The 16,228-nt window shown below is 45.5% G+C and overlaps 1 protein-coding gene across 2 annotated transcripts in view; it reads left to right on the forward strand.

The window, feature by feature from the left end:
* zgc:63587 (uncharacterized protein LOC393431 homolog) overlaps nt 1-16,222 on the forward strand; it is a 34,388-nt gene extending 18,166 nt beyond the window's left edge. For both annotated transcript variants that reach the window (XM_061261315.1, XM_061261316.1), the window contains 6 exons: nt 10,408-10,509; nt 11,699-11,844; nt 13,325-13,408; nt 13,577-13,634; nt 15,096-15,215; nt 15,712-16,222. In XM_061261315.1, coding sequence (XP_061117299.1) covers nt 10,408-10,509; nt 11,699-11,844; nt 13,325-13,408; nt 13,577-13,634; nt 15,096-15,164 — 459 coding nt within the window. In that variant the 3' untranslated portion in view covers nt 15,165-15,215; nt 15,712-16,222. The remainder of the gene's footprint in view (nt 1-10,407; nt 10,510-11,698; nt 11,845-13,324; nt 13,409-13,576; nt 13,635-15,095; nt 15,216-15,711) is intronic.
* The last annotated feature ends 6 nt before the right edge of the window (nt 16,223-16,228 follow it).

The following is a 16,228-nucleotide window of genomic DNA, read 5'->3' on the forward strand; positions in this document are numbered from 1 at the left end:
CCCCCCCCCCACACACACCCCCCACACACACACACACCCCCCATAGCCAGACACACCCCCCCCCCACACACACTCACACCCTCCCCCAACAGCCAGACACCCCCCACACACACACACCCCCCCTATAGCCAGACACCCCCCCCCACACACACCCCCCACACACACACACACCCCCCATAGCCAGACACACCCCCCCCACACACACACACACACTCACACCCTCCCCCAACAGCCAGACAACCCCCACACACACCCCCCCCCCACACACACACTCACACCCTCCCCCAACAGCCAGACACCCCCCACACACACACACACCCCCCATAGCCAGACACACCCCCCCCACACACACACACTCACACCCTCCCCCAACAGCCAGACAACCCCCACACACCCCCCCCCCCCCACACACACACTCACACCCTCCCCCAACAGCCAGACACCCCCCACACACACACACCCCCCCTATAGCCAGACACCCCCCCCCCACACACACACACACACACACACACTCTCACACCCCAGTGTTCCGACCCCCTGACACAGACCCTCCCCAATGTTGGTTCAGTACTGCCTTCGCCACTCCCACCGTTGGGGTGATTCAGTTTATTTTGGCTCAGGCGGTAAGAGCAGTCGTCTCATTGGCTCAGGCGGTAAGAGCAGTCGTCTGGTGGTCAGAGGGTTGCCGGTTCGATTCCCTTCGATAACCCCCAAATGCTCCAGATGAGCTGGTTGGTGCCTTGCATGGCAGCCAGTCACCGTTTGTGTATGAATGTGTATGGATGGGTGAATGAGAAGCATCCATTGTACAGCGCTTTGGATAAAGGCGCTATATAAATGCCAACCATTTATCATTTTATTTACCTGCAGTGTTATATAAAAGCTGGCCATTGTTCCTGTGGGCATTTCATATGGTCACATAAACAACTTGTGTTTTTGTTCACTGTGTTGTGTTGTATTTAAGAGTATTTATAGTGGGGAAGATGGTGTGTGAGCAGTGGTGTGTCTGGGGTAAAAATACCGTACGACAGGGCTGTGCACACAGCTTGTCAGCAGAATGAAATTGTTGTTTTGGGTAGAGGGTGTATCATCAGTGGGGATCTTAATTAGGGGTGTAATGGCAGCAGCTCTTCCTCTGTCTCTGACTGCGCCTGTCTCAGGCCTCTTCAGGGCCCAAACACCCACGCCATTCTTCCCTCTTACACCTGCGCTTAGTGTCTAATTATTCAAACAGCTGGGGTTTACACTTTCTGTGTCCGTACCTCTGCCTTGGGGAGGTCTGTCACGTATGCAGCGTTGATTTCACTGTAAACGGCGTAGTCTAAGCGTATCACATTACTTTACATTACATTCATTTACCTTTTGTATTAACATTAACATTTATAAGTGACATAGAATACATGCCTATCGAAGGTCATTAGAGCAACTACAGAACAGGTCAGATAATATATTTCAGAAACATAATTTATAATTCATATTAAGAATCCACTGTCTACAGCAATGAACATCAAGTCTAGTTTGTGAATCGGGCCAAGGCAGTAAGTAATGAGGTAAGCAACTACAGTACCAACATAAATACAAATGCAAAGTACAACAAGAGGACTAGAAGACTAATAGATCATATTAGTGACAATAGATTATAGCAGAGATAGGGTGAGACACGATAGATTATGGCACCCCAGCAGAAGCTACTCTCTTGATACCGTTAGAGAGATGAGTCTTCAGACTGTGGCAGGGAATGGACAGTGCCAGAGCAGTGCGTTTGGGAATGGGCAGTGCGTTTGGGAATGGGCAGTGCGTTTGGGAATGGGCAGTGCCAGAGCAGTGCGTTTGGGAATGGGGAGCTGGATCTGCACCTCACCCAGCAGAGTGGAGCTTTGGAGCTGGTGTGTCGGGCCGAATGACGACCTGCAGGTGGGGAGGGGCTGCCTTGTTGGCTGCAGTTTAGGCCAGTCAGGACTTTCAGTCTGATCCTGCACCAACTGGCGTGACTCCAGCAGGGGCGTGACTTGTGAGAACTTTTTAAGGTTGAAGACGGTTTGGGCAGCTGTATTCAGCCATTCTGGATGAGCTGTAACGGCTGTGCAGGCTGGTAGACTTGCAGGCAGGTAGCTGTGTGGAGTATGTGGCCAGGTATGGTAAAATCCTCCTGATGCTGTACAGAAGGAACCTGCAGGACTGTGATGTTGCTGCAACTTGCCCTTCGAAATCCAGCTGGTCGTCCAGGACCACCCCCAGGCTCCTAGCAGAGTGGGAGGCAGTCACTGTAGTACCATCAGCAGTGACCAGAGATGGGGACTCGAGTTTGCGACTTGGACTGGAGTCCACACTGTGACTTGAGACTTGACTCGGACTCGAGGTTTGCGACTCGTGAACAATCTTATAAATGGACTAACGAACGCCAATCTAATCAAGTTAACCTCATTAGCTAGCTACAAAGCTAGTAGCACGTAGATAGTAGAGCAGCTGGGAGGTTAACGTGATTAGATTAGCGTTCGTTAGTCCATATCCATTTTTTAGCCACCCTCTATATTCTGAAAAAAATTTTTCCGGACGTATCTCCTACAGTTTTTAAGCTAGACATGTGGCCACCACATGGTCAGGTTGCTTTTTCTAGATTTATACATTTTAAACTATAAAGCTTTAAAAAGCGACCTCCATTGACTTAACATTGGTGGAATGTTGAGCGTGCTAAACTGCTAAGAGGCTAACGTTACTAAGCAACAATTAACGTCTTTTTTGTGCTCATTGATATCTTGGGGTTATGTGCGGTATAATTGTGCATTTCACAAAATTTGGTACACGAATGATAGTTAACGGTATCGCTGTGAGGAAGAAAAAAAAAAAAGCTCTAGCTCTGAACGCTCGGTTTCCAAAGGTTTTTTCTACTCGACACAGTCTGATATATTTCGAGGTCGCACAGATTAAATTTCGGGAGCATATGCGAAATGGTTGCAATTTCGAGCTCTGTACAGATAAAGAAAGAGTTTTTTTTTTAAATCTGTGAATCATGAAAAGCTACTCTAGTGAAGTCCCAGAATTAATATGAATATAGAGAGTGGAAATGAGCATAGGTCAGCATGCTTGCCAGTTAGACTTGACATTTTGAAATAACTTTCCTTTTGAAGTAGTGAGGATAACGTTATCCTTCGCTACAAGTGCCACTTGTTTGACAGATTTTTGCGTTTGACTGGCGGTGTGACAGACTCGCTGCAACTTGCTAGCTAGGATGTTGCTGTATCTCGACTTGGACTTAAGTGATCGTTTCTAATAACTTAGAGAGCATAGCACAGCGGGCTTATTTACGTTATTGGAAACCATTGCTATATTGTAAGATGGTTGTAATTTTATGCTACTCTAAATGTATTGTTTATAAATGACTGATGCACCAGTAGGTTTAGATAAAAACTAGTTTTAGATAAAAATAGACTACAATGCTGTTCAGGTGTAATGATCTTAAATGACTAATTCATGTTTTCAACAGAAAGTTCTGCTGTTCTTTGACTGCTTCTGGTACTACTTGGTTATGAACTTTAAAGGAAAGCTTTCATTGTGTGTTTTTTCATGTTGCATTGCAATAGCCTGTTTAAAATGATCATATACCAAACAACTAATCAATGCTGATACTGTATGCTAATAGATGGAGTGATGATAATACAGTACATGCTTTGAATTCCTTAGATATAGCTATGCAGTGTTCTAAGCAGTCCGGATGGCATGCAGCAGATGATAGAATGCTCATTACAACCATAAGAGACTTGAGACTTGACTTGAACTTGTGACCAAAGACTTGAGACTTGACTTGGACTCGTGACCAAAGACTTGAGACTTGACTTGGACTCGTGACCAAAGACTTGAGACTTGACTTGGACTTGTGACCAAAGACTTGAGACTTGACTTGGACTCGTGACCAAAGACTTGTGACCATCTCTGGCAGTGACTGAGAGTTCTTGTGGTACGGAGGCTCTGTCGTACCATCATCAGTGACTGAGAGTTCTTGTGGTAAGGAGGCTCTGTGAGGGATGAAGAGCAGCTTAGTCTTGTTGAGGTTGAGCTTCAGGTGATGCCTGACCATCCATGAGGAGATGTCAGCCAGGCAGGCAGGCTTGTGTGGCAGAGGGAGGGAAAGACAGGAAACGTTTAGTCATCGGCATAACAGTGATATGAAAAGCTAATGCAGTTACTGAACCAAGAGATTCTGTGTGAATTGAAAACGGCCAAGGCCCCAGAACCGCCTCTGTGAGAAGAGGTGCAGAGACGCACCCCAGGAGCTCGAGAGGCTGGATAGGATGTAGATCAGCAGAGGGCCGTCATGCCCATCTCAGCCAGGGTGGAGATCAGGAGCTGGTGGTTGACCGTGTCGAATTTTGCAGACAGATCACGGAGGATCAGGACAGAGGAAAGGGATGAGGCTCTTGCAGTGGTGAGTGCCTCTGTCACAGCCAGGAGAGCAGTATCTGTCCAGTGCCCGGATAGGAAGCCGGACTGCTGAGGGTCGAGCAGATAGTGCTGTTGGAGAAAAGGTCATAGTTGGTTAAGCACAGAACTCTTGTTCCAGAGTTGTGTACAGAAAAGGCAGTCAGGCAGTTCCTACAGACATCGGAGGGGTAGGTTTCTTCACAGCCCAGGTACCTAAATTCTATTCAGTATGGTGATAATGACACCACGGTTAGAAGTTACAGGACTGGAAGTACAAAATCACATATCAAAAAGCTTTTAGGTTTTCTCCAGTGTCTTTGGCACAGGAGTGCCAAATAGGTCAAATAGTTTTGACAGATTTTGTTTACATGTAGTCAGAAGTAGGTGAAAGTTAACCCCTTTTTCATTGAAACCATTTAACTATACGTGCCAATTTGTGTGCACACATTTGTGGTATGGGAATTGGCGAATATGCTGTTTATCCCAACTTGTCAGCAACCAGCCCCCTTTAAAGTATTCAACTGTAAATCATCTCCTCCCACTCCACAAACACAGGGCCAGATTGTATCTGACATCCCGTAACATGCAGATTACATGAAGGTCAGCTCAGCTGCCTTCCTTTTCCACTGAAAGTCTGGTACTATTGTTGTTCTTGTGTGAATGGACTGGCCCTAGAACCGCCAAGTAAAACATGCCCTTACCCACTGAGCTGTATGAACTCCTCTCCCTCTGACTCACACTCGAGGCTCCTCGGGCTAACCCCAACCCTCACCCAGCAGAGTGGAGCTTTGGAGCTGGTGTGTCGGGCCGAATGACGACCTGTAGGTGGGGAGGGGCTGCCTTGTTGGCTGCAGTTTAGGCCAGTCAGGACTTTCAGTCTGATCCTGGCAGCAACTGGCGTGACTTGTGAGAACTTTTTAAGGTTGAAGACGGTTTGGGCAGCTGTATTCAGAACCGCCAAGTAAAACATAACCCCTAACCCCTAACCACAGACAAAACACCCTTTATGGCCAAATCCAACTGGGAACCCAGGGAGGGCCAAATCCCGGGTACAGTCACACAACTCATAAAAAACAACAACACCCTGATCAAGGCACTGAACCCCCAAACTCACAAAGACAAAAACAACCTCAGCTGGCAAACAATAAACAAATTGTGATCAAACCAACTGACAAGGGGAGTGCCGTAGTGATCTTGGACAGAACACAGTACATTCAAGAAGCACACAGACAATTAAACAACACCACACACTATAAGAAATTAATTAGACCCATATATCTAGAGACAGCACAGGCAATACATAACATTCTACAGACACTACTAGAGAATAAATGCATCACAAAAAAACAAAGTTTTTACCTAAGGGGGGAGGAAAATCCTAGACCAATGGTTTTTTACCTCCTTCCCAAAATACACAAGCAGCCTCAGTCCTGGAACATACCATATGAGGTCCCAGCAGGGAGACCTATTGTTTCACAGACTGCAACAGTGAATCCTACAGGATCGCAGAATACATAGACCATTTCCTCACTCCACTGTCAACTAAACACAACAGTTACATAAAAGACACATACGACTTCATACGCATAGTTAAAAACACTAAAATAACACAAGAAACCCTCTTATGGATAGTCTCTACACAAACATAAACACTGACAGCCGCCTGGATACATCCCTCCTACAACTGTTAGAAATCAGCCTGACAAAAAATGATTTTGAATTCAATTTAGAATTCTTTTTACAAATCAGCGGCACGGCGATGGGTAAAAAATTTGCACCGGCCTACGCTAACATTTACATGGCACACTGGGAGGAGACTGTTTTTAAAAAATGCCCCAAACTACCCACCAATTATTTTAGATACTTAGATGACATATGGGGAACACACAGTTTAGAGGACTTCAAACACTTTATACAAATCCTCAACACACACCATAGAACGATAACAGTTAAATACATCACGCATAACCAACAAATAGATTTCTTGGACACTACCACATACAAGGGACCCTCATTTTCCCAAACACACACTTTAGACACTAAAGTTTTCTTTAAAGATACTGACACACACACACTTTTACATAAAAACAGTCTCCACCCTAAACACACTTTCAAGAGCCTGATCAAATCACAATTGCTCAGGTTCAACAGGATTTGCACACAGGTAATAGATTTTGAAGAGGCTACCCAGACCCTCTTCAATGCAGTAAAACCAAGGGGGTATTCCAGATCTTTCCTTAGACAGGTCTGGAAAACCTTCTTAACCACCAGACAACAAGACATGCGGAAAATCATCCCGCTAATCACCACCTACTCAGCCTAGCTGCAAACAGAAAAATTAAATTAAATCTAACCCGCACCCTACAGAACACAAACATCATCCAGAACTATAAAATTATCTCAGTGTATAAAATAAATAAAAATCTTACAGATCATCTGGTGAGCAGCAAACTACCAGGAATTAATACTTTACCTACACAGGGCCCAATATTCTACAAACAAACCACTACAGTCAGGAACACCACTACCAACACAACCTACATAATAAAACAAACACTAACCAAAAATACTAAAAACTGCATACATGCCATTAAGTGCAAACAATGTGGTATAAACCATGTAGGAGAGACAGGGAATACAATTAAATGTAGACTAGCACAACATATATATAATATTAAAAATCACAAAGAGACAGACACACACCTGGTTGGCTCATTTCCTTCACCATGGACTTGAGGCACTAGAAATATTGGGCCTTCAAACAAATAATTACTGGACACCGGAGGAGAGACGCAGGTTTGAGAAACACTGGATTCTCAAACTTAGCACTCTATTTCCAAGAGGACTGAACAAACGCACATAGAACACCGACACAAGAGGGACCAACTTCCTACTTAAAGGCTTCAGTACTCTGAATGGCCAGTGCAAACTTTTATTTCCCAAGAGGCCCTAATATGGGACAACTTGGGAAATAAAGATTTCTTACTTACCTAACCCTAAGCCTAACCAGCCAACTCTCACATTCACTCATATTACCACACACAGCAGTACATCTCCATGCTGAAGTTAGGTACAGGTCAAGCACATTTTATTTGTATAGCACATTTTATAGAAAACTGTCACAAAGATGCTTTATATAGAACGGCAAAGAAGGGCAGAACCCAGCCGTGACCCCCCAGCAGCAGCAGATGTAACGCACCCAGTGGGGAGAAAGAGCTCCTGATCGGAAGACATCTTGAGAGAAACCCGGCTATAGAGGGGAGCCCATCCGCATGGTGTTTTGTCAGAATAGAATGAATATAACAGAAATGTAATACTAATTTTATCACAGAAAATGGAATTAGTTGAAGAAGGGGTTACAGTTGATTGAGGTAATGTTGCTCCAGAGTGGGCATGGGAGGAGCAGGCCTGCAGCGTGGGGGAATCAGATGTAGTCACTGTGCCAAAGCCCCAGTTCACTTTCAGTTGACGTTGTAACCCCTGAAGATGCCAACTCTGACCAGGCAGTCAGTTATGAGCCTAGGCCAAGCAGCCTTCCTGTCCCTGTGCTGCAGCCCACTATGTAGGCCACTGCAGGATACATATGCCACCAGTGGCTGTCAGACCAGGCCTGATGGACCCTGTTTATTCAGGTCTGTGCTGTGCAGTTTGTTTGTTTCTTCCCCCCATTGTTCATGTTCTGTTAGTTTTCTGAGTCAGGCCGTATGCTGTCCCCTGTGCCTGGGGCTGTATTGATGTCAGCATGAACAGGATCTGAGGTGTTTTCCTACGGCAAGGAGGCCCACTGGCCATCGCGACCCACACTGCTGCTAGCACAGAGCAGCTGTGCAACAATGGCTCTCTACCCACGGCCACAGCTCTCCCATGTTCTTTGAATTCAATACAAAAACATTCTGTAGTCATAACAAGCGTTTTCTTTTGAAAAGATTGAATAAGCTCCCTGGTTCCGGCTAGATTCAAAACTGTCCTTTTATGTGAAATAATTCCCAAAAGTAGCAGGAAAGCATTTGTTCCACGCTTTTGCCATTGTTTTATAATGCATTGTAAATGTGCTTCTTAAATAAACATGGCTTTGATGTTAAAACATAAATAATCATATCTGTTCCCTTGGTATTTGTACAGAAAAGTACAGTTTATTTTAGCAGAGCTGCTTGGGCAGGTGTAGGACATGCAGGATCCTTTCATCCCAGGCGGGAGTTTCAGCCCTTCCCTGAAGAGGTTAAAACACAGGAGCTCGTCCACCCCCGTACTTTAATTAAAGGTTCTCAGCCTCTACAGGCTGTTCCCTGAGTTTCATTAAAAGGTGTTTTGCTCGATTAACTCCCACAAATGGCCTCAAAAGGCAGAACACAGCTCTGTACTCTATAATGTGATTATGTGGTCTGTACTGTGTGTAGGGTGACAGACAGTGGTCTGTACTGTGTGTAGGGTGACAGACAGTGGTCTGTACTGTGTGTAGGGTGACAGCCAGTGGTCTGTACTGTGTGTAGGGTGACAGTGGTCTGTACTGTGTGTAGGGTGACAGCCAGTGGTCTGTACTGTGTGTAGGGTGACAGACAGTGGTCTGTACTGTGTGTAGGGTGACAGACAGTGGTCTGTACTGTGTGTAGGGTGACAGACAGTGGTCTGTACTGTGTGTAGGGTGACAGACAGTGATCTGTACTGTGTGTAGTGTGAAGTGGTCTGTACTGTGTGTAGGGTGACAGTGGTCTGTACTGTGTGTAGGGTGACAGCCAGTGGTCTGTACTGTGTGTAGGGTGACAGACAGTGGTCTGTACTGTGTGTAGTGTGAAGTGGTCTGTACTGTGTGTAGGGTGACAGTGGTCTGTACTGTGTGTAGGGTGACAGCCAGTGGTCTGTACTGTGTGTAGGGTGACAGACAGTGGTCTGTACTGTGTGTAGGGTGACAGACAGTGGTCTGTACTGTGTGTAGGGTGACAGCCAGTGGTCTGTACTGTGTGTAGGGTGACAGTGGTCTGTACTGTGTGTAGGGTGACAGCCAGTGGTCTGTACTGTGTGTAGGGTGACAGACAGTGGTCTGTACTGTGTGTAGGGTGACAGACAGTGGTCTGTACTGTGTGTAGGGTGACAGACAGTGGTCTGTACTGTGTGTAGGGTGACAGACAGTGATCTGTACTGTGTGTAGTGTGAAGTGGTCTGTACTGTGTGTAGGGTGACAGTGGTCTGTACTGTGTGTAGGGTGACAGCCAGTGGTCTGTACTGTGTGTAGGGTGACAGACAGTGGTCTGTACTGTGTGTAGTGTGAAGTGGTCTGTACTGTGTGTAGGGTGACAGTGGTCTGTACTGTGTGTAGGGTGACAGCCAGTGGTCTGTACTGTGTGTAGGGTGACAGACAGTGGTCTGTACTGAATTAGCTTTTATTTTAGTAACTGAGTTGCAGGAGTTTCCCATCCAGTGGGGCTTGTTGGTAGAATGGCCTGTTTGCCAGTTCATATAAAGACTGTAGTTATGGTGACTTGTGATATTGTGCAGTATAAATTGAATGTTTTTTGTCAGTTAATTGCCCATTTGGCATGTTGTGTGCCAAATGTGACCTCATTCTTTATGGGTGTAGATTTTTGACTTTTCACCTACCATAACTCTCAAAATAATTATAATTTATGGATATGCTTTTAGCCAAAGCAATAAAAATGTTACAAACTGAACTATACTTTGCTTCAGTTTAGGAGTAGGCAATATTAGGTGTTTGTTGGATAATATTTCATTCATAAAGACCTGACATAAAAAGGTTAAAATTGAGTCAATATACAATTTCAGCATTCATACACCAAAATTCCGCATGAATTACAGCAATGGCTTAATGGCTGTGAGATGGAGCTTTGTTAATGATGACTCTATATATTTACATATATTTATATATATTTCTCTCTGTTTACTTTTCTCAAAAGATACTGGCTGATAATATTTGTGTACAGTAGTAGTTTTATTAGATGATGTAGGTTCCTAAGCTTTTTTATTTTCTTACAGATCCTGGATGAGATTGCAGAGCACGGAATCCGCATATACCAGCTCCCAGATGCAGATTCTGATGAAGACGAGGAGTTTAAGGAGCAGACACGGGTTCTGAAGGTGTGTGTGTGTTTGTGTGTGTATGTGCTTTTGTGTGTGTGCGTGTATGTGTGTGTGTATGTGTGTGCGCGTGTATGTGTGTGTGTGTGTGTGTGTGTGTGTGTGTGTGTGTGTGCGCCTGTACACGCGTGTGTGTGTTAGTGCGCACGTGTCTGTATGTGTGTGTGTGCGTGTGCGAGTGTATGTGTGTGTGCGTGTGCCTGTACCCGCATGTGTGTGTGTGAGTGTGTATGTGTATGTGTGTGCGCGTGTATGTATGTGTGTGTGCGTGAGCCTGTAACGCGCGTGTGTGTGAGTGCGCACGTGTCTGTACGTGTGTGTGTGTATGTGTATGTGTGAGTGCGTGTGTGTGTGTGAGTGCGTGCGTGTCTGTACGTGTGTGTGTGTGTGAGTGCGTGCGTGTCTGTACGCGCGCGCGTGTGTGTGTGCGCGCGTGTGTCTGTACGCGTGTGTGTGTGTGAGTTTGTGCGTGTCTGTACGTGTGTGTGTGTGTGTGTGTGAGTGCGTGCGTGTCTGTACGCGCGCGCGTGTGTGTGCGTGTGCGCGCGTGTGTCTGTACGTGTGTGTGTGTGTGTGTGTATATGTATGTGTGTGTGAGTGCCCGTGTGTCTGTACGTACGTGTGTGTGTGTGTGTGTGCATGTGCGCCCTGTGTCTGTACACGTGTGTGTGTGTGTGTGTGCGTGCGTGTGCGCGCGTGTCTGCACACGTGTGTGTATATATGTATGTGTGTGAGTGCCCGTGTGTCTGTACGTACGTACGTGTGTGTGTGTGTGTGTGCGTGTGCATGTGCGCGCGTGTGTCTGTACACGTGTGTGTGTGTGTGTGTGTGTGTGTGTGTGCGTGTGCGCGCGTGTCTGTACACGTGTGTGTGTGTGCGTGTGCGCACGTGTCTGTACGCGTGTGTGTGTATGTGTGTGAGTGCCCGTGTGTCTGAGGTGGCAGTGAGGTGCTGGTTAAAATACAGCACCTGGTACAGTAGTGTTACAGAAACCTCCTGTGTGGGGGGTAATTTACTTCTTGTGAATTACGCCACACATTTTTGTGTCATAGATCTGATTGGCCCATAACTCTTATTTCTGAGTCCCTGTCAGTCTCCATTGTGTTCCTGCCCTTATCTCCTTTACTGCCCTTATCTCCTCCTGTGTGCTGTTCTCCACTTCCTCTCCCTGCCCTATCTCTGGGCCCAGGCCAGCATACCCTTCGCTGTGATTGGCTCCAACCAGCTGATCGAGGTGAAGGGGAAGAAGATTCGCGGCCGGCTGTACCCCTGGGGCGTGGTGGAGGTGGAGAACCCCGAGCACAACGACTTCCTGAAGCTGCGCACCATGCTGGTGTGAGTCTCCATGGCGATGGGGTCAAAGGGTCAAAGGGTCAAAGAGTGATGTCATAGGGCGCTGAGTGATGTCATAGGGCGCTGAGTGATGTCATCGGGGGCTGAGTGAGGTCATCGGGGGCTGAGTGAGGTCATCGGGGGCTGAGTGAGGTCATCGGGGGCTGAGTGAGGTCATAGGGGGTAGATGTCATAGGTGGTAGATGTCCTGGCTTGAACCTTAGCCTCCCATCGGAGCTCCAGGACTGGTGTATGCAGTCTTGCGCTGTACCTTCTAAATGCAAGCTTTCTATGGTGTAAATATTGTGCCACCGGACAACTGAATTTCAATTTAATAAATCTGAATTTGGAATATCTTGAAATTGGATGTAGTTTTGACATTGAATGTCATACATTTATATTTTATTATTTTAATTTGTATGTAAGGATTAAAAATTGATTGCTGTCATTTGAACATTTTTAACTTGTTGGCAAATGGATACCCTTGAATTTGTTTTGTTTTCCAGTATCTTTTTCAGTTTGAAACTTGCAAGCTATATTCAACCTTTCAACTCATAAAGAGTCCCCAAATGCTGTTTATGCACATCAGGCACTTGGGGAAAGCAGTTAGCAGATATAATCTGTTGAAGAATGTCCCTGGCTTCTCATTGGCTATTCCTTCTGCTCAGACAGCCTGTCAAACTCTGCAAACAAACACCAAAACCATAACGCTGCTATTAGGTGGTTACCGTAACAAAAACCGTAACACGCTGCGATTACATGGTTAAATGTTATTGGGACGCGACTGTGTTGATATTTTAACTGCTAGTGAAACTACCGTCTACTAGCCTATGTAAGCGGTATCCTAGAATTGTTATCATAGCTATCCATCTCCACCTGCAGTACTAGCAAGCTAGCTAGCCAGCTACATAACTATCTAGACAGTAGCTAGCAAGCAGGTGGCAAATCAAGTGGCTATCTACAGTGGCGAGCAAGGTGGATGCATAATTTGTTTCGACATTTTTAATTATCTTACAAGCGATGGGTTGCAACAGCTGTGGATACAGCTCATTTAATATTTTGGATCGTTTTGGTTACCTTTATTTGCATCGGGATGAGTTTTGCTGTAGAGAGGTTTATGTTTAATGTCTTCAGTTTTCATCTTGGGAGGTGGAATCCTCTCAGAATCGAAATCGCAAGATAGTGTTTAGCAGTGGTACTGCTCAGGGTGAGGCCATGCTGCCCCCTGGTGTAAGAGTGTAGTAACAGCACCAGGAGGATAGACGTCCTGCAAATGTGCTTGATTTGACCAGAAAGATAAATAGGTTTAGCTTGTGATTACCATCGCGAGTTTGTTTTGTGTATTTATGCATGCATATGTTGTGTGTTTATCTACATACTGTATACAGTGTCCATGCACTGTATTTGTATGTGGCATATAAATGCCAGAATGAAGGATGTTGTTATTGATGTATTGTGAGCAGATCTCTCTATGGTTCTGTAGGACCCACATGCAGGACTTACAGGAAGTCACCCAGGACCTGCACTATGAGAACTTCCGCTCCGAGCGCCTGAAACGCGCAGGAAGGCAAGTGACTTTGTGCTCTGGATAAGAGCGTCTGCTAAATGCTGTGTAAAAAGTCTGTATGGAGATGGAGCTCATTGTCTCTGTGCTGGTCTGTATGGAGATGGAGCTCATTGTCTCTGTGCTGGTCTGTATGGAGATGGAGCTCATTGTCTCTGGCGCCCCCTGCAGGGCAGTGGAGGAAGATGTCGTGGACAAGGACCAGATCCTGATGCAGAAGGAGGCTGAGGTGAGCCCAGGAGAGGGGAGGGGAGGGGGGAATACCATTTCCCCCAGTTTGCCAATTACCGTGTAGATGTAGGTGTTCTCTTTCCTGAAGTGTAGATTTGTCATAGATGCTGAGGTGTAGATTAATCATAGATGCTGAGGTGTAGATTCATCGTAGATTCTCAGGTGTAGATTCATCATAGATGCTCATAGAAGATCATAGAAGATCACTTGCAGCATGCCAAGAAAATGCCCTGAAAATCGATAGAAAGCTATTTACTCAATGAGACCAGGACAGGGAGTGTGGCTTCCATCTTTGTACTTTTTAGCTGCAGTCAGGCCAGCCAGCCGAACAAATTTTTGAAGTAGAGATAAATCAAGTGTTGAATTCAAAATGAGTACTGGGGGACAGCATGGCATATCTATGGAGGGGAAGGAGTAGTGGTCAGAAAGACCAGAAGGCCTTGCAGGGCTGTGTGTGTGTGTATGTGCTTGCATGCGTGTGACCTCAGAGCTTGTGTTTAGGGGAGCAGTATGCAGTTTCTTAGTGACAGTAATCTGAAATTACTGGTTCATTAGTATCAGTATTTAAACACGGAGTTACTGGAGTCACTACACATTCAGAACCCTGTATTTCACAGAATGACCACTAGGGTGTGTTGTCATCCACTGGATTTCCTACTGAAGCAGCCATCCCACACTGCCCACACGCTCTCTTTTTGCTGAAAGATATGTGACTAAATAAGTGTTTACATGTGTTTATGAATACTATATTATATTAAATTTGTCTACATACTCCTGTCCTTTGTATAAATATCATGTATATGTATTTATTCGCTTGGAGGTCAGTATTAAGGTATGAAGAGTGCATGTGGGCATTATTTGTGTCGCTGGCTGGACTTCGACAGGGTGACCCCTCAATTACTGTGAAATGTGTGTTTATTTCTGTCAATGTAACATTACATTGTGTGTGTGGGTGTGTATGTGCGTGTCTGTATGTGTGTGTGTGTGTGTGTGTGTGGGTGTGTATGTGCGTGTCTGTGTGTGTGTGTGTGTGTGTGTGTGTCTGTGTGTGTGTGTGTGTGTGTGTGTCTGTATGTGTGTGTGTGTGTGGGTGTGTATGTGCGTGTCTGTGTGTGTGTGTGTGTGTGTGTGTGTGGGTGTGTATGTGCGTGTCTGTATGTGTGTGTGTGTGTGTGTGTGTGTGTGTGTGTGTGTGCGCGTGTCTGTATGTGTGTGTGTGTGTGGGTGTATATGTGCGTGTCTGTGTGTGTGTGTGTATGTGCGTGTCTGTGTGTATGTGCGTGTCTGTATGTGTGTGTGTGTGTGTGTGTGTGTGTGTGTGTGGGTGTGTATGTGCGTGTCTGTGTGTATGTGCGTGTCTGTATGTGTGTGTGTGTGTGTGTGTGTGTGTGTGTGTATGTGTGTATGTATGTGTGTGTGTGTGTGTGTGTGTGTGTGTGTGTGTGTGTGTGTCCAATAGTTGCGGCGTATGCAGGAGATGATCGCTCAGATGCAGGCCCAGATGAGGATGAAGCCTGCTGATGAGTGAGACCCTCCCTCACACACACACACAGCGTCCATCTCTGCACACCTCACACAGGTAAGTAATCTTACACCTATATTATCTGCACACACACACACACACACACACACACACACACACACACACAACACCCATCTCTGCACACCTCACACAGGTAAGTGATCTTACACCTATATCATTTGCAGACACTTTGCATTGATACTTTACTGATTGGTTAATATGGCATTGATACTTTACTGATTGGTTAATATGGCATGGATGCTGTGCGATAAGCAGCACAGACTGGATTTAGCCCCTCTGTGCACAATGCACCATGGGAATTTTACTGCTTATATGCGTCAAACCCATGAATGAAGTGTATTCCTGTTTGTGTAGGGTGATGTTAATATGTGCTGTATTTGTTCAAATATTTTTATCTACAGTTTGTAGTAACCTGTATTAAAACAGATTTGATATTATGAAAGATATTGATTTAACATGGTTTAACATTTTTCATTTTGTGAAAGTATTGTTTGTATTTTTCATTTAAGACTGTTGTCTGTTTATTTTCCAGAGAGCCTACAAACTCCCCCCCCCCCCCCCCCCCCCCCCTCCTGATGGACAAGCATTCAGACCAATAGCATAGCTTGGCTGCCACACCACTGGGCCCCAAGAGCCCACCCCCGACTGGTCCACGCTGCGGACCCTCTACAGAAGTAGCCTGGGATTCAGGATTATCTGTTTACTTCTATTCTGCACTTACCCCTGTCCTGTGTTCTTGTTTGTGTTGCTGCCCATCAAATAAGGTTACTGTTAAACTATGCTCAAGTTTTCAATAATAATAATAATAATAATAATAATAATAATAATATTTTACTTAAACATATTAACCTAATGTAGGTTTTGCCATTTAATTTGGCCTTGCTGTGAGGTCTGTGTTTACATTGCATTACATGTTGCTTTTATCCAAAGTGACTTACAGTTGATTAGACTAAGCAGATTGTTAGACAGTCCCCTACGTGTGCCTTAACCCCTACGCTACAGGCTGTTTCAGAGTGGTGCTGGTTCAGTTCCGCAGACATGACGAGCCT

The sequence above is a fragment of the Conger conger genome, chromosome 11 (genome assembly GCF_963514075.1).
Source record: "Conger conger chromosome 11, fConCon1.1, whole genome shotgun sequence".
NCBI classification, from domain to species: Eukaryota; Metazoa; Chordata; class Actinopteri; order Anguilliformes; family Congridae; genus Conger; species Conger conger.